Source organism: Pipra filicauda, unplaced genomic scaffold, assembly GCF_003945595.2.
Source record: "Pipra filicauda isolate LSUMZ 115617 unplaced genomic scaffold, ASM394559v2 scaffold689_size176454_pilon, whole genome shotgun sequence".
In the NCBI taxonomy this organism is placed as follows: domain Eukaryota; kingdom Metazoa; phylum Chordata; class Aves; order Passeriformes; family Pipridae; genus Pipra; species Pipra filicauda.
Window position 1 is genome coordinate 54028 of NW_024104852.1, and position 25824 is coordinate 79851.

The 25824-nt window shown below is 51.4% G+C and overlaps 2 protein-coding genes across 2 annotated transcripts; both read left to right on the plus strand.

Annotated features, from left to right (window-relative positions):
• Positions 1-1950: 1950 nt before the first annotated feature.
• On the plus strand, positions 1951-13532 carry ZMYND19 (zinc finger MYND-type containing 19). Its single transcript, XM_027746853.1, has 6 exons — positions 1951-2066; positions 2516-2575; positions 3784-3890; positions 8648-8788; positions 9737-9917; positions 11979-13532. Exons 1-6 carry the CDS (start codon positions 2016-2018, stop codon positions 12120-12122), a joined length of 684 nt encoding a protein of 227 aa, XP_027602654.1. The 5' UTR covers positions 1951-2015; the 3' UTR covers positions 12123-13532.
• Positions 13533-17060: 3528 nt separating this feature from the next.
• DPH7 (diphthamide biosynthesis 7) lies at positions 17061-25813 on the plus strand. Its single transcript, XM_027746851.2, has 9 exons — positions 17061-17221; positions 17619-17758; positions 18227-18314; positions 18985-19079; positions 20570-20736; positions 21532-21604; positions 22370-22435; positions 22591-22763; positions 23890-25813. The coding sequence occupies exons 1-9, from the start codon at positions 17084-17086 to the stop codon at positions 24495-24497; spliced, it is 1548 nt and encodes a 515-aa protein (XP_027602652.1). The 5' UTR covers positions 17061-17083; the 3' UTR covers positions 24498-25813.
• Positions 25814-25824: the final 11 nt, after the last annotated feature.

The window sequence follows — 25824 nt, forward strand, 5'->3', positions numbered from 1 at the left end:
AAGGTGTGAGCAAAACAAAATCATTTTTACCAAACCCAACAGCTCTGGAAACACGAATTGTACAGGTCATCCCAGTGTGTGCCTGCAGGATGGAGGGGGGAGCTGGACCCTCCTCATGCCTAAAACAGTGACCAAAGCCTGACCTGGGTGTTCCCAGACATGGGGGGCCCTGCAGAACCCACAAGTTTAGGGATCTGTCTGTTCCTCCACAGCTGGGCTGTGCCTGGGGCAGCTCTGCCCGTGGTCCAGGCCTGTGCTGGCTTCTCATTCCCTGCCTGTCCCCAGCCCTGGGTGCAGCAGCACCAGGTTTTTTGCAGCCTCAGCTGATGGAGTGTGAAAGTTGGAGAGTTTGGGGTTTTTCTGCACTTTCACCTGCTTTTCCCCCAGCTCTTTGTAGGGCCTTTTTCTGAGACAGCCATGGAATAAAACAGAAGCACAGCTGAAATCCCAGACACTTGCCAGCTTTCATGCCACGCTGAGGGAACGCCTGGAGCTGTGTCAGGGCAGGGTCAGGTTGGATCTCAGGAAAAGGTCCTTCCCCCAGAGGGTGGTTGGGCACTGACCAGGCTCCCCAGGGCAGTGGGCACAGGTGGAGCCCCCACCCTGGAGATGTCCAAGGAAGGACTGGGTGTGGCACTCAGTGCTCTGGGCTGGGGGACCAGGTGGGGAGTGGAATTGATGGTCTCAGAGGTCTTTTCCAACCTCAGTGATTCTGTGAGGGAAGAGCCCAGGTTTGTGCTCACTCTGTGGGGCAGTACTTGCAGAATTAGGTGCTCCCTAAATCTTGTGGGTCAGTGAGCAATAATGGGCTGCTCCAAACGGCTTCCTGTGCCTGATTTCCACAGTTCATCATTGCAGCCTCAAGGGAAATCCCCTCCCGTGGGGCTGCTGCATCACAGGGATGATTCAGAAAAGCAGGATTCATCCTTGGATTTAACATTTGACTCATTTAGATGCTTCCAGGGTAAAACCCACGTTCCTTGTTCACATTTTTCAGGAGAGGAAATCTCTGCCCTAGAGATTTGTAACTTTGTTTTGTCACAAGTAGATCATGGGAATCAGGGAATCCCAGCTCAGTTTGGGTTGGAAGGGACCCAAAAGCCCCTCTCATTCCACCCCCTGCCATGGGCAGGGACGCCTTCCACTAGCCCAAGTTGCTCCAAGCCCCGTCCAAGCCGGCCTTGGACACTCCAGGGCTGGGGCAGCAGTCACGATGTGACCCCAGTGCCCCCGCGCTCCTCCTGCTCGGCCCGCACCGCGGGGGCACCGCCCGGGGCTGCGGCTCGGCCCTTCCACCGCCTTTGGACGACGCTCCGAGGGACAGGGTGGGATTGTTGGGGTGTCCGAGCAGGGCCAGGGGTTGGACTGGATGGTCCCTGTGGGTCCTTCCTCGATTCCATGATCCCGCACCGAGCTCCGGCCCCGGCCGGGACGCGGCTCCCGCGCACGGCCCCGGGGGTGTGTCCGTGTCCCCGCGCCGGTGTCGGCCCGCCCGGGCGGGGAGCGCCCGCACCACGTGTGCGGGCAGCGAGCCTGGGCTTCCCCGGCCCCGCGGGAGCCTCCGCTCCTGGATTTCCCGGCCTGCCCCGGGGGGGTTCCCGGCGGGGGTTCCCGGGGAGGGTTCTCGGGGGGGGTTCCCGGTCTGTCCCCCTCCCCGCGGACGTGCGCGGCCCCTTTAAGCGCGGCCCCGCCCCCTCTGCCGGCGGCACGCGGCTTCCCGCGAACGTGACGTCACCGCCCTCGCCTCCCGCTCCCGCGCCCGCGCGCGGCCCCTCCGCCGCCCCACGTGACTCTCCCCGCGGCGCGCCGCGCGCCCATTGGCCGCCGCGGGGGTGACGCGCGGCGGCGCGGGGCTGGCATTGGTCGGAGCGCGGCGGGTAGGCGGTGGCGCGGTCTCCTATTGGTGGGTGGCGGCGGGTGGGCGGAGCGGCGGCGGCCCCGCCCCCCGGGAGTGCGCGAGGCGGCGGCGCGTGGCAGCGGCTCGGGGCGCGCGGCGGCCCCGGCCCGGCCCCGCCATGACCGACTTCAAACTCGGCATCGTCCGGCTCGGGCGGGTGGCCGGGAAGGTGCGCGGGGGGCAGCGCCGGGCAGGGCTCGGGCGGGGCGGGAGGGCATGGGAGGGCAGGGCCGGGCCTTAACGGGTGTTACCGGGCCGAGCCGGGCGGTGCCGGGGCCATGTCGGGCCGGGCCTGGGCCGTGCCGGGGCAGTGCCGAGGCCGGACGGGGCCGGGCCGGGGCCATATCGGCCCGGGCCGGGCTGTACCGTTCAGTACCGGGGCCGTGCCGAGGCCGGACCGGACCGGACCGTGCAGTACCGGGGCCGTATCGGGCCGTACTGGGCTGTGCCGGGGCCATATCGGGCTGCACGTGGAGAACCGGCACCGGACCGGACCGTGCCGGGGCTGTATCGGGCCGTGCCGGGGCCATGCCGGGCCGTGCCGGGGCCGTACCGGCTCCATGCCGGGCCGTGCCGGGGCCGTGCGGTCTCGCTGACGGCGCTCCCGGTGTGTTTCAGACCAAGTACACGCTGATCGACGAGCAGGACATCCCGCTGGTGGAGAGCTACTCCTTCGAGGTGAGCGAGCGGCCCCGCCCCGGCATTTCCCGTGTTTTACAACCCACTCCCCGCCCGGGGCAGCCCCGGACCCCCCAGAGTCCCCGTTGTGGGGTTGTGGGTTTGGGGTTTTCCTTCCCGGTTTGAATCCAACTGCCCCTGGAAGTGCTGTGCCTGCAACCTCCCTGATTTGGGGAAAAAAACGACCGATTTTAAATTACTAAAGTACCAATGTGGAGATTTTCAAGCGGGAAAAGTTCTGGGGTTTGTTTTCTTTTTTTTTTCCCTGAGTATCGGCTTAAAACATTTATTTATTTATTTATTTACTTATTATGTAGGGGGTTTGTTTTCAATTTACTATTTGTGTGCTTTGGGAGAACTGATCATTTACCCGCCCTTACTTGGTTTGGCAAACTTTGAAATTCTTCCCTCTGAGCATTTTGGGTGAGAGAAACTTTAATTGTAGCTGATTATGGGACCAGAAAAAAGTGTTTTCTCTTAGCATCTACTGGAAAAGGGTGAGTGGATTCTGCCAAGGCTTTGAAAGAGAAAGATTAAAAAAATCTTCTATAACTGGGGTGTTTTTGGAGGAGGGACCATCTCTTACCGAGTTCCTCAGTGCAGTGAGTGCTTTGGGGCTGCTCTGAGGAGTTGTAGGAGCTGTGACCACCCTGTTTGCCCCTTCCTCTTCTCTGGTGGCCCCTGTGTCACTGGTAGTGGTGACACACTGGGACTGTCCAAAATTGGTGAAGTCCTTGCTGCAGTTGATGAGCAGCATTGGCACCAACACCGTGTTGTGGAGGGGAGAAACAAAGGACAGGACCCCATTTCTCTGGCCCCCCTGATGGGGTGGGTGTAGGGCCACACTGAAAACAAAGCCCTGGTGGCCTCTGCAGAGACTCAGTGCCACGGTGGAGCCTGGATCCCATCAAAGATTCCAGTGTGGATCCCGATGTGGATCCCGGCCCCACGGGCTCAGAACTGGATTGCTGCTGTTCTCTGTCCAGCAGAGATCCAGGATCCAGATCCTGCTGTGCTCAGCTCCTCCCTGCCCTATCCCAGCTCCATCACCCACAGCAGCCTGGTTGGTCCTTTTGCTTTGGAACAGCTGGAATTCCACCGCGGCCGAGCGACCCGTGGGACACAAGTGTGGAATGTTGGGTCCTTCCCCCATCCCAGGTGCCCTGCTCTGCTGCTGGATGATCTCACAGGCTCTCCCTTCTCCCTAGGCTCGGATGGAGGTGGATGCTGATGGAAATGGTGCTAAAATATTTGCTTATGCTTTCGACAAGAACCGTGGAAGGGGCTCCGGGCGCCTCCTGCACGAGCTGCTCTGGTGGGTATTGGAGAGAGACAAACTGCCAGGGGTCACTGCCCCCAGCTGACCCCCCAACTGGGGGTTATTTCTCTGCCTGTGGTGCTTTAAGTCCTCTCAGGAGGGCTGGAAACCAGAGATCTGTTATAACTTGGTTTACCCTGAGTCCTCACACAGCACAGCCTGTAAAGCCTCACAGGCAGGGAGAGCAGTGAGAGGTGAGTGTGGGTCACAGAACTGGCTAAATCTGAGAAATGCTGCTCAAATGCAGCTTTGAGGGGGAGCAGGGATGGCCCCACCTAACAGGTGAACACAAACACACTGAGGGTTTGTTGTGGGTTGGTTTTTTCTGTCCAGTGAGAATTGGCAGAGCCCTGGAGAGAGGGGACCTTCTGATAAGGGAAAACTTTGGGGTGTTTTGTGTGGCTTTCTGCAAAGCTGCCTGAAGTGATGCTGCTGATGGTTCATGTCTTCTTTTCCATATTCTCCATATCATTGCTTGGAATCCCTCATGACTGCACATGAATTTCGGGGGCCAACTTCCTCCCTTGTGAGAGCAGCTCACCCCCAGAGCTGATATTTTGCTCTTTCTAGGTATGAGTTTGGCAGATTCTCTCTGCTAAGGAGAACAGTTACTTCTTTTAAAACCCTTTTTTTGAAAAATTGAGCATGTTTTCTATTCACTTCCATAAACTATCTTAGAAGTCACAGTGCTCAGAATGTGGCTGTGCTTTCTTTATCATTCCAAGTTACCTTTTATCCCCCAAACCAGGCTTGGAGGGAGACAGGAAGAATATGAGACTATTATTATTATTTACAATCTGCTCATTAAATATGGATTTTAACCTGCTTCTGTTAATGTTTAATCTTTAATGTTGCACACATAACTTGGGTGAAATGATGAAGTTGGCTGCAGCATGTGGAGTAAACCACTGACAGCCACTGCTGGGAACCTCACACACTAATAATTGTGAGAAGCACTAAACAGCACCTTAAAATTATTCAGGCTGATGGTTGAAGGCTGTGCAGGTGATGACAGTCCAGCTGTTTGCTCATGACACAGCCCAGTCATTGCCTCTTCTGCTTTGTTTTACTCAAATTGGGAAATAATTCAAATGTATTCAGTTAGGAAATTCAAATTGTGTCACTCGAGCGTGTGCTGGGCTTAAAAATGAGGGGTTGTGTGTAATGGGGATTTTGGAGGGGCACAGAGCTGGGGGCTCAGCTGCCAGGCAAGTGGAGCTGCACTTCTGAAGCTGCAAAGTCAAATTTTTCTAGAAAATGTGAAATATTTCAGCTGTTTCTGTAGATTCAGTTTGGTCCCTTCGATCTGTAATCACAGCCCAATGTCCTGCAGGTCAGTGACTGAGTCCCCAGTGGTGTTTGGCTGCAGGTGCTGTGTAATTCCTGCCCCTCCTACAGATCAGTTTTACTCACGTGCTCTGAGCACAAACCTGAGCTGGGGAGGGGTGGCAGGTCCTTCCCTTGGTGAGGAGGAGCAATGCTGGAGGTTTTGGAGCCTTTGAAAGGCAGGAGAGCTGGGCAGTACCAGGCATTGCACTTCCCAGTGCCAGCCTTTACTCCTGGGGTAACTGGAAAGCAAAGAACGTGAATTACTCAGATACAGGTGTGTGATTTAATTGTTCTCTGCACATGGACCCCAAAAAATCCGAAAACCCAACCCACCTGTGTGCCTCTGGTTCAAGATCAGTAAAGCAGCAAGTGTTAGATGCAAATAATGCAGATTTTTAATTTTTTTGATTAATTTTAATTTATTAAGCAAATATCTTTGTTCGTGTCATGAGGCCCTTGGGACAGAAAACTTGTAGCTGCTGGAGCTGCAGCTGTGACAGGGACATTCTCCCCAGGCCCTCCTGCCCTCTGCAGAGAGGGAGCAGGTGGGAACCAAGAGCTGAAAAATCCCCACATGTGCTGCAATAATTCTTACAGGAAGGGCTTCCTGAAAGTTCTTCAGCCTCTCTGGTGCTTGCTGTGTTTTCCACATGGACTTCTGCCTCCCCCAGAGCAGGGTTTGGTGTCCCTGGCTGGGGACCTGCAGGAGCCTGTCATCCTTTGTTCCCTGTGCAGCACCCCCAGCTCGCTGTGCTCTGCTGGGTGCAGAGATGTTCCCTGGGGAACAGCAGCAGCAGGAGATTAGTCATAAGTATATCACCAACTGCTTGTTCAAAAAGACATCTCAGACCTGATTTTGGGGTTTTTAGGTTGGTTTTTTTTTTTTTTTAGAGCACTTACCATCCTGCTGCCTGGAACCTGCTCTGCTCTGGTTCCTGGAATCTCTGTGTCTGTTCTGAGCTGCTGAAAAACCAGAACAACAGTATCCTCTTAATTCCTTGGAAAGTCCTGGTTGAAGTGTTTTCCCTGGCATCTTGTAGGAGCTCAGGGAGCATCCTGGATTTGGCACTGCTGGTTCTGGTACCTCAGTCCAGGGGTGTGTTAACACTCACAGCTCACCAGCAAGGCCCAACTTCCCGTTCCCTGTGGCCTTTGTCACCCTTTGTCACCTGGGGCCATGGAAGGGCTGACAGTGATGGAGCTGAGTGTGGTGTCAGACAAGGAGGGGAAGAGGGGCTCGCTGTGGGAGGGAATTTGGTCAGGATTTGCTTTTGGGGGGTTGTGGGTCTGGGCTGTGTAGGAGCAGGGGTAGGTCTGAGCCACTCTGCTGTGAATTCCTGGTGTCAGGGACAGTCTAATCCTCTCTCTTTCCCCAACATTTCTAAACTCTCATTGTCTAATCCATTTAAAAATTATTTCTTAACTTGGTCTTGGACTCCCCTTCCTTTTCCCCCTGCTCAGTTTGCTGTTGTTCTTCTGTCTCCTGTGGGATTCCTTGTTCATATTTATCCCATCCCTCCAGTTGGCACTTTGTCCCAGGCTCAGTGTAAGCACCTGAACTCCTTCCCTGTCTCCCTCACTTTACCTCCTGGCACCTGTAGCCCTCAGGATTCCTGATTCCCTTTGCCAGACCCTTCACTGGCCTTCAATAACTCAAAAGTAGCTTTTCCTGCCGTGGTTTCCCACTGCCAGAGGGCAGGGTTAGGTGGGATATTGGGAGGAAATTCCTCCCTGTGAGAGGGTGAGGCTCTGGAATGGTTTCCCAGAGGATTCCCCATCTCTGGAAGTGTCCAAGGCCAAGGTGAACGGGGCTTGGAGCAACCTGGGCTAGTGGAAGGTGTCCCTGCCCATGGCAGGAGAGCGGAATGAGGTAAATTTTAAGGTCCCTTCCAGCCCAAACCAAGTTGTGATTGTGATTCCTCCTTCAGGGCATTTCAGCACAGCCTTTCCATAGTTTGTTTGCTTTTAGGTGTGTGGTTCCTGGTTTTTTTTTTCCCCCAAAAGAAGGATTTTAGTCATTTTACCTTCAAAGGGAAGAGCTGTTCCCTGGAGGCCTAGGAGGTCCCAAGCAGGAGGCTCCAGGCTCTGTCCTTGTGCAGGTCTGTCCTTACAGGAATTGTCCTGTGGGAGCTGGAGCACAAGCTCTGTGTAGGTGCTGCTTGTAGCCTCTCCAAGGGAATTGGACTCATTAAAATTTTTAGGAGGTTTTGGACCATGTGTGAATATTTTACTCATTAAATTCTAGGAAATTTTGTGACATATCTGAATTGCAAGTGGTTTTTTCCCCCCCAGGGTATATAATTTAGTTGCATCTGGGTGGATTTTGACCAAGAAAACAAAATCCTACATTTTTCATTGTCAGTCACATTGAAATGAGTTTCCCTGTTCTGCTGGGTAACGCTGAGCTCTGTGAAGGGGGGAAAAAAAAAAGTGGGAATTTTTGAACTTGGGGAAATATCTCTTTAAAAATTGAATGAACTTTTTAAACTGAAATGTTCAGTAAGGGCTGAGCAGGACTCAGTGTCCAGGCTGGGCTTGGGTGCAGCTGGGAGAAGCTGTTGGAAGGGTCTCCTGGGAGGAGGATAACCCTTTGTCCTTGTTTTCCCTGTGCTGGGAAGTTCCTCATGGCATAGCAAACATGTGGAGGCTCAGCTTCTGTCCAGGCTTTACCTTTCAGGTGGGATGGGAATTCCCACAAGAAGTGATAGGGAAACTTGTCCAGGTGTGAGGGTGTTTGAGAGTGAACTTGATGAAACACAGAAAGGAGAGAGGAGAAGAAGGTGGAATGGGAAATGGAGACTGTTAGAAGGCAGTAGGGAGGACTCACCATGCAGCCATCTCCTGGCTAATAGTCCTGCTTCGGGTTTTGGGCAAGTTTCAGGTGTCTCTTGGTCAATTCTGGAGTAATTTCAGACTTTCAGTGTGTTACACAAAATTAGAGTCTAAAAAGAATTTGCATGCACAGTGAAACCTCTGTCCTGTTGCTTGTTAATGACATTTCTTCATAAAATAATGAGCTCTGTGACTCCACACCAGTGCCAGGCTTGCACAAATGTGTCTGATAGAGTTCCCTGTTAAAATAATAAACCAGTATTGGCACCTTTCAAGTCTGCTCTGTGGAACATGGTAATTCCATGGATCTCTTGCAAGTTGTAGTCTGGAACTGAGCAATATCTTTCCAATTACACTGTACCATGAGTGGCTCTTATTCAGCCCATTTATAATGGAAATAACCTGCTGGAACAAGTCCTTTTCTCCTGGGAGGTGCTCTGAAGTAGCCCCTGGAGTCCGTGGGCAGCCCAAGGTGTCCTGGGCCTGTGTAGGTGACAAAATGCAGCATTGCTTTGGAATGGGTGTGATCCTTTATTTTTTGGCTGTGGAGCCTTGGTCACTGCTCATCTTCCAGCTGGTTTTGTCTCCTGCAGGGAGAGGCACCGGGGAGGGATTGCTCCTGGATTTCAGGTGGTGCATCTGAACTCGGTGACCGTGGACAACCGCCTGGACAATCTGCGCCTCGTGCCCTGGGGGTGGAAGCCCAAAGCTGAAGAAATCTCTAGCAAACAAAGGTGTGTCAAAGTCTGCCAGGGGGTTGCCATCATAAAAAATGGAAGTATCTTAAATTGTTTCCTTCCTGTAGTGATTTTTGTCTTGGCAGAGCCTTTTTGATTTGACCTCGGACTCCTTGCACGTCCCTCTGTCTTTGGTGGTGTGTCTGTGCTCGCTGTTCCTGCTGTGCAGGACCATCCCACCCTGTGGTGTTATCCCAAGGTCCTGCAGTGCCAGGATCTGTCAGAGCAGTGAACAGGAGGCCTGTGTTCCCTCCCACCCCAGTGCAGTTCTCACTGCCCTGTGCCTCTCGTGCTCAGGCACTGGAATTCCAACGCAGCCTGTAGCAGCCAGGAGCTGCAAAATGCTTCTGCTTGGAATTGTGAATTGGGGTTGAACGGAGTCAAAGTGAATTCCTGGGCCCAGATCCTGTCACCTTTCACCAGCAGGTTGTGGGAGCTTCCTACATCCCACATTTCCCTGATGTTACTCAGCACATCAGACTTAATGTCAGGGTGGATGTGGTTAATCGATGGTGTGACACAGTGGGAGACCCACAGGCTCCACATCACACTCTTCTCCTGAAACATTTGCAGTATCCATAAGATCAGGGTGTTCAGAGCTTATTAAACTGATTTTGAGAAGATGTAGTGAATTACAAATGCTCAGAATGGTTCTGGGAGTACCAGAAACAGACTTCAAGGCAGAAATGATTCTGACTTGAAGGAAATCATTTTGCACAAAAATAATTTTGCTTGATGCAAATGTTTCTTGGTTGATAATTTTGAACTCCTGGATTTTACACTTAGGCTACAATACCCCCTAAAAATACCCAATATATGAGCAGTATGTGTAGTCTGAGGCTAAATACAATGTGAACTCTACTTGCTTTATTAATAAATTTGGAATCGGTTTCCCTGTGTGCTTATTATGCATTCATGTACCAAATTTGTGCTTGTTTTTTCCAGGGAACAAAGTCTGTATTGGCTGGCAATCCAACAGCTCCCTACAGACCCCATAGAAGAGCAGTTTCCTGTCCTGAATGTAACCAGATACTACAATGCTAACGGGGATGTCGTGGAGGAGGAGGAGAACTCCTGCACTTACTATGAATGTCACTACCCCCCATGCACAATGATTGAAAAACAGGTGTGTCCAGAGAGCTGGGAGGGAGCAAGTGTGTCCAGGGATTTATTTGTTCCTTAAAATGTAAGGCTTTGCTTGTGCCACTCAGTTGCTAAAAGCAGTAACCTTTAATCAGGTTTTCTTTGGCCTGAACCTTCAGTCCCCGTGATAATTTTCACTTGGAGGGGATGTAGGTGTGACTTGGAGCAGTGAGTGTTGTTGGGAGGAATGGGGGTTCTGCAGAGTGGACAAAAAGCCACGTGGAAGCTTTTTCCAGGTAGCAGAGCTGGAATGAGTGAGCAGCTGTGTGAGACAGCAGGAAGCATTGTAAGAGGTTTTTGGGCAGTAGCAGAATCCAAAAATAACCTGATTAACCTTTCCTGAGCAGAGGGGGAATTTGAGTGGCCTTTACTCAGGGGAGAACTGGGAGGAAAGTGAGTTCTGTGCTTTGCTGTAGGTAGATAAAGCAAAATACAGTGAGAAATGAGCTGTCCAGGGGCTGAGCCTCTGTCACACAAATGTCCTTATCTATAAATGAGGGCCTTTCTTGTGATAGCAGATGCTGAATGGGCTCCAATCACTGTGTTCCACTTTCTGCTTTGGGGAGGGGAATGTTTGCAAAAACCATCCTGAATTCCCTGTGTTTGACAAACTGTGAGCTCTGCCTTTTCTTTGGGTCAGAGTACAGAAGCTCCCTGGGTAACTCTGGCAGTGGCTGAGCTTGTGCAGCCCTCCTGATGATTTCTGAATTGAAGGTGTTTGTAGTTCAAAACTCAGGCTGACAAAACAGCAGCATTGTGAGAGCAAGTGTGAAGTGCTCCAATATTTTGTCTGTTGAGCCCATTCCACAAGAGCAACTGTAAAACCAACCATATTCAGTCCCTTCAAAACCTCCTTGTTCTGTGGCAGTCATGGGGGGAGTTTGTGTTTCATGGAATCCCGGAGTGGTTTGGGTGGGAAGGGAGCTTAAAGGTCGTCTCCTTCCCTCCCAGCTGAAGAGCACCTGGGAGGGAGAGTAATTCCAAAAGCCTGCCCTCAGTTTGGAATGGCAAGGAGCTGAGCTGGCTGAGTGCAGCAGTGGATCCAGAGATTCCTTTCCAGCTCCAAAGCCAGCCAGTCACCAGCATAAGCCTGAGTGCATAACTAATTCCTGGTTAACCCAAGTTCTGGGAAGGTTGTTTTAAATAGTGGGTGAATTCCTTAATCAGAATCCCAGACTGATTTGAGTTGGAGGGGACCTTAAAGATCATCCAGTCCCACCCCCTGCCATGGGCAGGGACACCTTCCACCAGCCCAGGTTGCTCCAAGCCCCGTCCAACCTGGCCTTGGACACTTCCAGGGATCCAGGAGCAGCCACAGCTTCTCTGAGCAACCTGTGCCAGGGCCTCCCCACCCTCCAGGGAAGGATTTCTTCCCAGTATCCCATCTAACCCTGCCCTCCTTCATCCTAAAGCCATTCCCCCTTGTCCTGTCACCTGTTTGTGACAAGCGTGAAAGACTTGATTGTGAATCTCCTTGGGAGCGATGGTGGGGCTCTCCTTGGGAATGCTGTGGGGGCTCTCCTTGGGAATGCTGTGGGGGCTCTCCTTGGGAATGCTGTGGGGGTTGTCCTTGGGAATGCTGTGGGGGCTCTCCTTGGGAATGCTGTGGGGGCTCTCCTTGGGAATGCTGTGGGGGCTCTCCTTGGGAATGCTGTGGGGGCTCTCCTTGGGAATGCTGTGGGGGCTCTCCTTGGGAATGCTGTGGGGGTTCTCCTTGGGAATGCTGTGGGGGCTCTCCTTGGGAATGCTCTGGGGGTTCTCCTTGGGAATGCTGTGGGGGTTGTCCTTGGGAATGCTGTGGGGGTTGTCCTTGGGAATGCTGTGGGGGTTGTCCTTGGGAATGCTGTGGGGGTTGTCCTTGGGAAGGCTGTGGGGGTTGTCCTTGGGAATGCTGTGGGGGTTGTCCTTGGGAGTGATGTCAGGGTTGTCCTTGGGAAAGCTCTCGGGGTTCTCCTTGGGAATGCTGTGGGGGTTCTCCTTGGGAATGCTGTGGGGTTTCCCTGGCCCCGAGCAGCCTCTCTGACCGTGTCCTGTGCTCCTGCAGCTGCGTGAGTTCAACATCTGCGGGCGCTGCCAGGTTGCCCGGTACTGCGGGTCGCAGTGCCAGCAGAAGGACTGGCCTGCCCACAAGAAACACTGTCGGGAGAAGAAAAGGACCTTCCAGCAGGAGCTCGGCCCGGAGCGGTGACCGGGTGGCAGAGGCCTCTCAGCAGCAGGATTCCTCCCCAGAGGCATTGGGCTCTTGCTTTTGCACAGTGTGACAGACTGCTTACCCAAGCCAGAGGCACTGAAGACAAACCCTGTGATGCTTGAGCAGAATGGCTGACTGGACTAAGCCAGCTCTGACTGGTGCTGTGGAAAGGGATTGGCTCTGCCCTTCCAGTATTATATTCTCAAGCAAAAAGACTACTGTGGAGGCTCCAGGCAGGAAGCTTCTCATTATTTATATGTTAATACGTTTGTAAACTCATGTACAGTTTTTGTTAGGAATTCTTGATAGCACTCATTAACTGTAATGTTCAGAGGAGAACATGTTGTTGGCCTAAAAGTTTAAAAAAAGAAAAAAAAAAAGAAAAAAAGTCATGTAGCAAAAGCTTTTTCCTCCCATGTGGCAGAAGTGTCTGTGGCAGTGCCAGGGCCGGCGGGCAGACCCGGCGTCAGCACTTACTCTGGAGAACTCTGCATGGAAGTTCTATTGGAAAAAAAAAAAAACCCAAACAAAAAAAAGAGCAAACAAAGTAAAGGTTGGAATGAATCCTTGTCTGCTCTCTGGCTTTCTCCCGTTCCCTTCCAGCTGCTGGCGGAGCACAGTCACACCTGGATGCTGGAATTCCCTGCTGGGTGGGAAGCAGTGCCCCAGGAGCTGGTGTGGGGTGTAGGGACCATCTGGGATGTGTGTTCAGGCAGCTGCAGCCTCAGAGGGGCTGCTGGAGATGGGCCTTGGAGCAGCCAGGATTTGGAAAGCTCCATCAGCTTTCTGTTCCCAAACCTTTGTACCTGAAGCAGCTGTGGGGAAGCTCAGGCAGCAGCTGGGTGGGGATGTGGTGCCCTCGTGGCTTCCCTGTGAGCACAGCAGATACTCCAGTCATGTGCAGAGATGTTTCAATGAACTACTATTTAATAATTTGAGTTATTTATTAATTTTTTTTTAAAGAGTTGTCATCAGTCCAAGAATCACTTTTTGATATTTTTTGTTTTTAATGTGTTAATGAGTACAAATAGTCTGGGAGGAGGATTTCCCTTGCAGAGCACATGCCTATTTTTCTTTTCATGACTTATCTGAAAGCTTTTTTCTTTTTCATTTTTGCCTTAGAAATATAAGGACCATCAACTGAATTTTCTGAAGAACTAAATGGGTAATTTAGTGCCAGGTGTTAGTCTTGCTTCACAGTAGAAGAATGTGAACTGCTGAGTGCTTAATGCAGAGCCTTTCTTGGAGTGCTTGGTGAAAGTTTTTTTGTAAAAGCCGTTTAGAATTTCCATTTTTCAATCAGGATTCACTTTGCTACTTCATGTTGCAGTGTTGGTCTTGCTTGTATTCAATTTGTTAGAAAATTGAACTGCTGTGGACTTCCAATATTACATTCTGTTTCTAATATCTGCACAGGAAGTTCTGAATTATTAACATTTGGGTGGGTTTTCATTCTTTGGCTTTAAGTTTCTTAGGAAATAACAAAGAACTCCTGAAACTTCCTGCTGGAAGTTCACTTTCAGGCACTTGGTCAAGTTGCCACTCTTAAATCATGGTTGTACTGTAATTTTTCTGTTCAGGAAGCCCAAAATGCCCTTCATTATGAAGAAGTCAAGCAGGACCTACTCAAATTTTCCTGTAATGGGTGATTTTTTGTTTTTAAGGAAACATTCAGTTCTTTGCTTTAAATGAACTGTTTTGCTGAATATACAATGAGACATAAGGAATATTTTTTTATATGAGGCAATCCATTGAAAAGGGCAGAAGTGTTGCCTTTTTTTTCTTTTCCTTGCCTGTTTAAAAGGCTGCTATTTGTCCTGCCAATTTTCCATTTTATTACCAGGCATCATGTTTAGTAAAATGAAGTGCAGTCTTCAAACACTTTGAGCAGGGAAAAGTTAGTGCTGATGTTTGTGATGTGGCTGCAGTGAGGATGAGGACAGGCTGCAGAGCAAGGCCTGGTGGGGCAGGGGGGAAAGGAGGGAATGAAGGAAGGGATGGGACTCAAAGGGTTGGGCTCAAAGAATCTTCACAGCCAGGATGGTGGGGCTTGGGGAATCCTGATCCCAGCAATGTGGGAGGAAAGGGGTTGGGAGGGTGGGGTGAGGCAGGTGGGGAGGGAAGATGCCCACGGGGTTAGAGGGCTGTGAACATCCCAGAGGAAAGAAACAATTGCCCAAACATCCTGCAGAGTGAAATAACACAGGTTCTGACCTCAGTGTGTGATGTTTGACTCCAGACCGTCCTTGTGCCAGAGCAGGGAAGTGGCCACAGGGATTTTGACTCTTGGAAAAGACCTGGGGACTGCAATAAGGATGTCCCTGCCTGCACAGCGGGTCCCTGATGGGAGTGGGAAGGTGTGTGATCAATGATTGTGGCAGATCTTTGACCCTCTGTAAGGAGGGTCAAAAAGAGACTTGAGTGTGGCAGCTCCACTTCCTAACTCTGTTTTTTCAGAGGATGGAGCTCCTGTAAAGGACCTCCTTTCCCTCAGAGAATCCAGGCTGACAGGGCAAGTATTTAAAAAGCTCAGGTTGGGGTATGTGGTTGTATCTGGGAGCAGGCCTGGGCACTTCTGATAAAGATGACTTTCCAAGGACTTGCTCCTGATGGAGATTCTTCATCCAAGATGTTTCCTGCAGGAAAATCTGGTAAATCCAGCTCAGGCTGGGAGGATGCAGCATTCCTGGTGCTGGCTGTAACAGAGGGGTGCAAACCCCTGGTAAGCACACCATGAAATGTTGGTACAGGTACCCCCCAGGGCTCCTTATCCAAGTAGGGTGGTGTTGCCAATTCCAAACATTCAGAAGTCACAATGGAAAATCCTGGCTGGCTTAAGGGACACAAAATTATAATGTATTGTTTGCCTTCTGCTATTTGAACCTTGAATACACCCACTGGGTTACTGTCTCAGGTTTTTCTCTGTGATTTAAGTGAAACTGGTGAAGGTAAAAGGAGCAGCTGAGAGACTTAAATGCTTGTGGGGGGCATGGAGATGGTGTGAGACACCACAGAGGGGCCAGGAGCAAAGCTTCACCACCCTGCAAAACAGCACTGAGGGGACAAAAAGAGGTTGGTGTGATTAAACAGCAACTTTTTACTCAGTAAGAAGAAATCCTTTATAAATTGAGCATATGTTCAAATGAAAAAGATGGAAATAAGACTTGGCAGGTAAAATGTGGAAAAAGAGAAAAAAAACCCCAAAATAATGCAAAGAAAAGTGGAATACAAAGAACATTCAAGTCATAAAACTTGCATGTATAGTTTTGAAAAAATCAGGGGCAGGGGCACTGCTGGAGTCAGATGTGATGCACAGTAAAGGCCAGGGCTGACCTGGAGATGAAAGTCTCAGGGAAGGAAATCAGTGAATCGTTTGCAAATGTTTCCCTGTGAGAGAGCTGGGGGAGTTCACACAGGAATACTTCCATATGGAGAACTCCACAGAGAATCTGTTCAGAACAGAAGTGCTTTGGGAAGAGATTAAAGTTCAGCTGAAATGAGCAGTAACAAGTTGCCAGGACCAGCCGGTGCCACCTGCGGCTCTGGGGGAGCTCAGGGGTGAGTAAACTGAGCTCCCAGCTGGGCTGGTGACCTGTCCCTTGGCACAATGTCACAGCAAAGGGCACAGCAGCTCCTGGAAGGGGTTTCAAACTCCAGCCACCTGCACTTAGCGAGTTCCTAGATGTGATGTAGCACCAATGGCTGAATATTGGGTGGGTTTTGTACAGGGAGGTTGTGCTTCAAAACTCTGCTGGAATTGTTTCAGTAGTATCAACGAGCAGGGAAAAGGGGATTTGAGTATTACAAGTCTGCTTGAACTTCCAAAATGCACTTAATCCTGACTTTGCTCAAGGCACTTGAGGGAAAAAAACCTGCTGATGGAAAAGGGGGAATGACATATGGACAAACAACTGTTTAAAAGATGGGAAAGGAATAGTTGAAGGAAGGGGTTTTTTAGTGGAGGGAAGTGAACAGTTGGATGCCCAATATATTAAAAAATAATTGGGAAAAGTAATGAGTGAGGAAGGTGACAACATCCACTGAGGAAGCTTTTCGGTGTCATAACATAATAAAGGCTGAGTGAAGAATTGCAGAAGGATGTTATGAGGCAGACTGGCAGATGAAATTCAGCGTCAATAAATGCAGTGTTGGTTATGGGAAAACACCAAAAGGAAAGGCCTTGGCTGTTGTCACTCAGCAATGACACCTCTGGGTTGGGAAACACTCCTGCGGGAATTTCTTCCTGGGGAGCAGCAGCAATCCAGGCTCCAGGGGAGGACGGGGGAGCAGAGCCCAGCGCGGGTGTGAATTGCGGGGTGTGCTGCATCCCGAGCGTGCAGGACCCATCCTCCGTCTGGGAGAGGAGTGGGGGGAAAGGCTCGGGGAAAGGCTCGGGGCAGGGGGTGCGATCCCTCCGTGCTCCGGAGCAGCTGCTGCGAGGGCACAGCGATGTGTCTGCTCTGCAGCCGGGGAGTGCCGGGGGCTGGGGAAGGTCTCTGGGATGCACGGGGAGGATGCCGAGGGAAGGCTGGTGATGGTTCTCTCTCGTGAGCAGCTGCCGCGTTCCCAACAGCGATCCCGCACCGGCGGGGGCTTGAGCTGCATCCCCTTCCCTGGGGGAGGCGCGTTGGGAGGGAGCGGGGACAAAACCTGCAGGGACCCCAGGGTGTGCCCGTGGAGCCGGCCGGGCTGGGCGGTGTCCCCCGGGCAAAGGGCGGCTCTGAGGAGGAAGGGGCGGCTCTGAGGAGGAAGGGGCGGCTCTGAGGAAGAAGGGGCGGCTCTGAGGAAGAAGGGGCGGCTCTGAGGAAGGAGGGGCGGCTCTGAGGAAGGAGGGGCGGCTCTGAGGAAGGAGGGGCGGCTCTGAGGAAGAAGGGGCGGCTCTGCGGGGCAGCCCCGCCCCGGGCCCGCCCTGACCGGGAAGCAGACGGGCGGTGCCGCCCCGGAGGTGCCGGCCCGCCATGGCCGGGCCGTGCCGGACGCGCACGCTGCAGGTGGTGGACACGGAGTTCAGCGCGGACGCCGTGGAGTGGTGCCCGGTGGAGGGCTGGCACAGCATCCTGGCCTGCGGCACCTACCACCTGCGCCCGCCCGCAGAGGTGAGCCCGGCACCGCCCCGGGGAGAGCCCCATCCCCGGCCCTGTCCGCCCGGCACCGCCCCGGGGAGAGCCCCATCCCCATCCCCGCCCGGCCCCGGGCAGAGCCCCCATCCCCAACTGGCCCCGCTCCGGGGTGAGCTCCTGTCCCCGACCAGCCCCGGTCCTGGTCCCGGTCCCGATCCCGGTGCTGCGGGTCCCCGCGCCCGGTCAGTGCCTTGTCCCGCCGGGGTGGCTCGAGGTGGGGCTGAGCGGGCCCCTCCGGCCCCGACAGGGCTGCGTGGCTTTTATCTCTCAAGGGATAAAGCGAGAGCCTCAGCCCAGCTCCTCCTCGCCTCTCCTCGCGGGAGAACGGCAGGAACGGCTAATCCCGCCCTGTTCTTCCCCATGTTTGGCACAGAGCGATTCCCGAGGCAGCTCTAATGGGGCCTGTGACCGCACCGGGCGCCTCTACCTGTACCACTACAACGAGGAGCAGCCCTACATCCCACTGACCGAAATCCAGCGCATCGACACGGCCGCTGTCCTGGACATCAAATGGTAATGCTGGACGGGCCGGGGCTGGTGCCACCCTGGACATCCTGGCCCAGCCAGGCCTGGTGCACAGCAGGGGCTCCAAGGGAATCTCTCTTGGCTCTTAGCATGGCAGCAGCAGTAATATTTACCACCCAAATGGTTCCTGACTTGCTGGAGGGAAATACTTTCTCGTTTGTTCCAGTGAGCAAAGAGTGCCTCATTGCTGTGTTGCACCTTCTGCTCGTTTGTTGAGCAGCTGGTCAGTGATTTTGTACCTCATTTTTTTATATAATGGCATATAGTACATCTCCCCTACATCTAATCCCCTCCACACAGGCTTGTGGTAACGTGAGGAGCCTTAGATTTTCTTAACATGAGATCTTTTTGGTCACGTACCTTCTCCTTGTGCATCTTGGAATAAAAGTTATGACTCTGCTCTCCTCCTAAAATAGAAGAACTGTGGACATTCATCACTTTCATTTGGTCTTTCAGGTGCCACGTTCCCGTTGCAGAACATCCCATGGTTGGCATTGCAAACTCCACAGGCGCCGTGGAGTTTTGCCACCTGACTGGAAGTGAGGTGGGTGGCTGCAACGCCTGCTGCTGCTGTAGCTGGTGTTAGCCCAGATTTGATACATTCCTATATTTACTAGCAGTGTGCAGGAAAGCTGGATGGTTTCCATGGCTTTCTCAGTCTGCTTACCTTTTTAAACACCTGTTTCGTCTTCTGATGTTTGTCATAAATTCTATGAACTTGTTCATGGCACCAGAGAGCCAGGATGGGCACTACCCACCTGCACAGTGGGAGATGAGAGGCAGGAGGGGAGCAGAAACAAACCCTGGAACTGTCACTCGAGAACAGGGATGGATTAACTGGTAAACAGCAGAAGGTGCAAAGCTGTTAGAAGCCAGGAGGAATGTTGGAGTGGGGTTTCTTTTGTGGTGAGTAGGGAGTGATCAGAACCATTCTCAGAGAGCAAAGTCTGTAAGGGAATCCCACAGTCAGGTTGTCATTTCTCCTGCACTTCATAATTCCCTGAGAGGAAGCAGAGTTTAGGCAGCAGAAGGGTAGGATCCTGTGTGAGCATATCTGCCCCTCAGCTGGTACTGGGTGATTATTCAGTTCTGTGGGACCCTCCTGCTTACCAGTCTCTGGAAAACAGAGAGTAAGCAGTGGGAATGAGCAGTACACCCGTTGTTACAGACCTGCTGTCTTCCCAGCCTTAACCCATTCCTTTTGTTTCCAGTAGAAGAACAGCTGCATGTTGGAGCCACGCTTCAGGGTGGATCTCGGCGCACAGCGACTGGCCTTGTCCTTGGACTGGTCCACGGGACGGGAGCAGTGGTGAGGAGGGGAGTGAAAGCTGGCTCAGTGTGTGGGGGACAACTTTCAGGAGAAGCTGAGGACTTGGATGAATGAGTCTTTAGTGGTTTTGACTTTCTCCATCCCAGTGTCCCTGGTCCTGCTATTGAAGTTGCTGTTTCCCGAGCAAGGGTAACAAAGGAACACGGACATGTGCTGTGGCCACTGTAACAAGAGCAGAGGCTAAAACAGCAACAAATGTGAGGTTGTGCTCTGGGGAATGGCAGCAGGTGAGCCAGGGACGTGTCTTCTGTTGCCTTTGCTAAAAGGAAAGACTGGAATGGGATGCAGATGGATCCACTGGTTTCAACTCTGCTTTTAGAACAGCTGAAATTTCAATGTGAAGTTCTGCTTAAGAACTGCTACTCATAGCACATGTAGGAAGTTTAAACATGTGTGAGAAACAGGAGAGAACTGATTTGGAAGTGGCTCCTTCCTCCCAAACACTCATACATGAGATTTCAGAAACGGCATCGCTGCAAGAAATACCCTGAATTAGCTGTACCTTGAAAGAGGGGAGGTAAATGTGTCCTGTGAGTGCAAACAGAGAGTGGTGCCTTTGGTGTGAGGCTGGAAACTGAGGGGATCAGGCAGGCATTGCTTAATGCTCTAGGGCAAATACTTAGTAGGTTTTGCTAATTAAAGCTGTTCCTGTGCATGTTGTTTAATGAATAAGTAGAATTCCCAGCTAGACTTTGTCCTTCCTTACATTCGATTATTGCAGTGCCTTTAAAGCCTGTCACTTTTGTCACTTGAGAGACCAATACTTTCTCCTAGAAACCAATAATTTCTCTGTAGAAAGGGGTGACCCTGTATCTCTTACGTGGAAATTTGGGAGATTCAGTGTGTAACTAACATTCCATGTAGAACTGGAAAGAAGCCCTGAGCCATCAGGGCAGTACCTGCAGTTGCAAGCAACTAAATAAAAGGGACTTAGTTCATGTCAGGAAATGTCAGGAAATCTGTGCACTGAGAATTGCAGAACTTTTGCCAGTGCTCCAAGGTCACTGTGTCCAGAAACTGCAACTGTACTGTGGCACAGGAAGAGAGCAGGAAAGGTCAGGATCAGCCAGTGCTTCGATAGCAGGGGAATAAAACATTTCTTTGTACTCCAGAAGAGGGGAGAGTCTCTGAAAGGTCCTTGCCAGTCCAATTTGGAGGAAAAAAAAATCACTCTTCACGTGGAATTTGTTTACTGATGTAATCTCAAGCATGTGAGAAGTCCAGTTTTGCATCTCAGAGAAGGACAAAGCCGAGGGTGGTTCCTTCCCTCCCATGGGTGTGAGTGGTGGCTCCCTGTGAGATCAGGGAGTGGTGGTCACTGGGGCAGCTGATTTTAGGGTGGGGTGGGCTGAAGCTGAAAAGAATCATGACTGTGTCATTCCTGCCACTGTGCTGCCAGTTCCTGTCAGTGTTCAGCCAAATCAAACACGATTCAGTAATTCCTGATGTTTTCCCTGTATCCCCTGTAGTGGATGTCCTTTGAGAGTGATCAGCAGTGATTCAGAGGGGAAGCTGAACCTTTTCTCCATAGATGAATCTTCTCCTTCTGTGCATGTCCTGAGCCAGTGGGAAGCTCACAAATTTGAGGCCTGGATTGCTGCTTTTAATTACTGGGACACCGATATCGTGTATTCAGGTCTGTGTGGGCTGGGAATCTTCTTTGGGAGTGTTGGAGAGGGGGCATCTTGTTTAGGGATGTGTGTTCCTTGGGATTTTACTTTCCAGGGTCGGGTGTGCTTTCATCACACCCCTTGAAAGAGCTGGAGCCTCTGCTGGGGGTAAAAGGCTTCTTGATGGTGGGGAGTAGTTGGAGTTAAGTAGGAGAAGCTGTGCCCTGTAAACTGAACTTTGGGTGGCTCTTGGCAAAAGAAGTTATATTCTTGGCAGTGTGCCAAAGACACAGAGAGCTTTCTGAGTCCCGTCCTTTTGACTTCTAATTTTTTTTTCTTAACAAAGTAAGGAGTTGTTAATGCAAATTTTTTCTGTGGTGATGGATGTTGTGAACCGCAGTGTGATTTTTGGTGTGTCTGTTACATTCTCAAAGACCCCAGGCCCATCAGCTCTTAATCACTGAGTAGAAATGGCCCCACAAGGCCCATCCATTCCAACCCCTGCCCTGCACAGACACCCCGACAACCACCCTGTGCCCCAGAGGATCATCCAAACCCTCCTGGAGCTCGGGCAGCCTTGGGGCTGGGCCCACTGCCCTGGGGAGCCCGGTCAGTGCCCAACCACCCTCTGGTGGAAGAACCTGTGCCTGAGATCCAACCGGACCCTTCCTGGCACAGCTCCAGCCATTCCCTGGGGGCTGTCACAGGGACCACAGGTTGGAGCTGCCCCTCATGAGGAAGCTGCAGACTGAATTCTTTGTCTCAGTGCTCTGTGCTGTCACTGGCTGGTGCTGGGGGTCACAGTGTTTTGTCCCTGGCAGGAGGGGATGACAGCCTGCTGAAGGGCTGGGACACCAGGTGCAGTCCAGAGGCTCCAGTGTTCACCAGCAGGAGGTAAGTGCCACTGTGCCCCTTCCCAAGCCAAATCCAGAGCTGTGCAGTGCCAGTGAGTCCTGGTTCTGCCTGCCTTGGGAAGTGCAGGCATCTATTAGTTTTTTCCATCAGGACAACTTCAGGTTGAAACTTTCTTCTCCATGTCCTTCAGCATAACTGCTGACTTCCACAGGTGAAGGTGGTGGTAGCTTCTTTCTAAGAGAAGCATCCTTTCTAAGAGAAGGATTTACTCTTATTTTGGGATTTTTTTAATGTGTTAAATTTGGATATCTTATTATGGAATTTTTTTTTAGAAAATGTTTTGTTCTTCACTGTTCACTTATTTGAAGTGATCCCTTTTCTTTCTCTTTTTCCATGTTTTAAAATATGATTAAAGCAATATAGACAACTCTCCAGTGAAATTCTATATGTAACCTTAAAATACACTGGGCACTGCTGCCATGGAAATATTAATGTTGGGAGTAAAGTCTCCTGGGAATGCAGTTGTTCTGCTGAAATTCTTAAGGGTTCTGAACAGCAATTTGTGGTGTAAATATTACTAGAAAATACTTGTGCTGAGAGACTGTGAGAGGGTAAGTTTTGCCCTGGGGAGGCTGTTGGACTGTGTAGATGGAACTCTGCTTGGGTTCACTGGACTGGAAGTTGAGCTCACCTTCCTCTCCTTTCTGAGACACCTTGATGCAGTAATCCTTAAAATTCAAGGGAGAATCCCTTCTCGAGCTGTGCATTGCTGTCTGTTCCCTCTGCTCTGTCCCTCTCCTGCAGACATTCCATGGGTGTGTGCAGCATTCAGTGCAGTCCCCACCGGGAGAACCTCCTGGCCACGGGCAGGTGAGTCCCTTCCAGCTGCTCTTCCCTGGTGTGACCAACCTCCTCTGTTCCCTGGACACGCTGCTGCCTCTCCAGGAATCCCATGTGATCTGTCCTAACCTTCTCCTGTGCTTGTTGCCCCAAATCCTCTGTGTTGCTGTTTGTGGTGTCTCCAGCTACGACGAGCACGTGCTGCTGTGGGACAGCAGGAACATGAAGCAGCCCCTGGCTGACACCCACGTGGAAGGAGGGGTGTGGAGGCTGAAGTGGCACCCCACACGTGATTTCGTGCTGCTGGCAGCCTGCATGCAGAGTGGATTCAAGATCCTGGACTGCCGTGGGAGCCTGGGTGAGTGTGCAGGGAGCAGAGACACTCCCGGGCTGCCCTGCTGCTCTCCTGTCCTGCCTCCAGGTTCATGGGGGAGCTCCAGCTCTGACTTTCTAGAAGCATCTAGGTGATATCCATAGACTTTTGTTCCAGTTTGAGGTAACTCCTCCAGCTTTCCCAGCTCTGTCCTTGCTGCTGGCCTGCTGGGTTGTGCAAAGGCCCTGTCACTGTTCATATGTAAATCCCTCATAATTCCTTTTCACGGGTTGGTTTTGGTGAGATGAGCTCAGTTGGTCAGAGCATGGTGCCAGTAACACCAAGGTTTGACCCCTGTGTGGACCATTCACTTAAGAGTGGGACTTGATGGTCCTTGTGGGTCCCTTCAACTGAGAATATTCTGTGGTTCTGTGATTACCTGTTGACACAACCATTCCAGTTTGTGTTTGTTGTGAGGATTCACAGAGGTTCTTCTGAATGTCAGGTGGTGCTTTCCTGTCAGCAGGAGTCACTGCCCTGCTGGGGAACGGGTTATTGCCTCAGGGAGGAGGTGCTAAGCAGCCTGGTTAATCCAGAATAACGTGAATAAGCCCTTTGTGTGAATCGGGAGGTATTTCCCTGATGAAAAAGCTGTTTGCATTCACATTACAGATGCAGTCTTACAGCCTTCTTGGGTTTCTTCAGACCTTGGGCAGCTTAGGAAATGAGGGTAACATTTCTCCTGTATAGGGAAGGCAGGAACTTGATGTCCAGTTACTGTCAGTTAAATGCTGATGGCTCATGGGAAGAACATCTGCAATGAATTAATAACCAGGACCTGGCTTGGAGATCTCCCAGGTGTGTTCCTGGCTCAGTGGAGACCACGGTGTGATCACTCCTGTCTGTCTTGAGCCTTTGAGGGTGTTTTGGATAATGAGGCTGTTAAAGCTCATGCATGTTAAACCCTCTTCTGCCCAGGGAGAATCCAAGCCTTTGAGAGGTGGCTGAGTCAGTACCTCCTTCCTCCTGGAGCGCTTCACCCTGTGGTGAAGAAGGCAATAATCAGAGAACTCTTCCCGTGGGACACAGCCAGTGCTGGGGTGGCTGCTGAGCAGCCCCAAACCACAACTGGATTTCTGCTCATTTCATGGTTTTATTTTCTTTTTTAAAGCGGAGAACACAGAGGAATGTGTCATCCTGTCATCCTATGTCCTGCACAATTCCCTGGCCTACGGGGCTGACTGGTCCAGGCTGTGTCCCAGGGACTCCTTGCCTGCAGCACAGGACCCTGCTGCCATGTGCCAGCCTTCGGAGGAGCTCCCGGGAGCAGAGGAAGGAGACGAGAGGCTGAATTTGCAGGTCCAAAACCTGAAGATAATTTATGAGTCTCCTACAGCTACTTTTGATGTGATCCTGGATGAGGAGAGCGAAGGCCCGGCCGTGCCATTCGGAGTGGGGGCAGCTCCCAGGCTGGGTGGGGAACCTGGCCTGGGCAGGGGCTCTGCCTTAAAGGGAAGTTTAGACCTGGCTGGAGGCCCAGATCCCGGCTCAGCCAGTGGCCCTGAGTCTGGAGCCAGGAGCCCCAATGGAACAGGCCTGGACAGCAGTGGGGGCTCGGCCAGGTCCCCAGACAGCCCCAAGGAGACGAGCATCGTGGCCACTTGCTCCTTCTACGACAACATCCTCCATGTCTGGAGGTGGGAGATGAGCCTGGGGACCACTCCTGACGTGCCAAGTCCTGGATCTCCATCCAGAAGAACAGCTGAAAGTTTGCACTGACCAGTCCCAAGGGAGAGGGGCAGGAAAACTGAACTGAGAGTGATAGCTGAACTTATCACCCTGCCTAACTCCTGTTGGGCCTTCCCAGTTTTATTGCTGAGCTTGGGAGTCCTTCAAGGCCCACACTGATGGAATTCCCGGTGTTTTATTTTCAGCACAGGGGAAACCCTTTGCTTGGAGGCCTGTGGTCAAGCACAGACAGCTTTATTTAGTTTTTCCCTTAATGTCCTGGTTCCAGGTGGGACAGCCCTCCTCTCACAGGCTTTGTACCTCAGATTTGGATCCTTTCAAAGCTGGTTTGCATTTCACATTGATCTGTTAAGCCTGTTCTCCTCCTCCCATCACAAACCAGACTGTGCTGCTATGAGTAGACCCAGCATGTGATCAGAACGTTCCCGGAATGTCTTGGAAAAGCCCCTGAGCAGAGGCTGATGTGTAAACCAGTCCCTTGAGAAGAGCTCAGGCAGGCCAGGCACAGTGCAGTGTGCTTGGAGAGATTTTTAATAGCCATTCTGGTTCAGGAGGAGGTGCAGATGGAAGTGTTGTGGTGAGCAGGGCCTTTCTTGTGAGGATCCTGCTGCACCTCCATCACTTCCCATCGCTCCTCCCCTGCTGGCAGTTTCCCTCATCCCTCCCTGGTTTAGATAAACCCTGTAGTGACCCTGCCCTCATTTAGTGCCACTCAACTGCCCCCACAGCCTCTTGTATGCAGCTCATGTTTTCTGCTCTCCACATTTAGGTCCAAAGTCAAGATCTTTCAGTTTTTTAAAGGTGAACAGCTTTAAGATCAAAACCTCCACAAAGTCTAAGTGGTGTTTCCTGACATCTTTTTAAGTTCAAAATACGTACAGAAACCAAAACCTGAACAGCATTGCCCAAACTACCTCCAGGAATGGCTGCAGGATTTCTCATGGTTGCTCCATTAGCTTTCTTTTTTCACTGTGAAGTATCAGCAAAACACCCTTTCTGGAGCATTTTATCTATCCCTAGAAACAAAAAACCAGCTTAAACTAGGTAAGTAAGTCTTAGCTTGGGTGGTTTGTCTTTGAATGTCCTAAAGGATGAGCTGTCTGGGGGAAAAGAAACACCAGCAACAGATCTCTGTGTAACAGTGCTACATCCAAATGAGATCCAGATGAGAACTTGACTGCTCTGAGACCCCCTGCTCAGGGGTGAGTGGGTATTTTAGAAAAACACTGAGCACTGTTACATGAAGATTCATATTAGTACTGCAAACAAGAGCTTTTCTTAAAAAAAAAAAACAAACCAAAACATGCTATTTTTGGATGTTTCTAAAATAAAGCCAATATAAGTGATTTATTTTTTC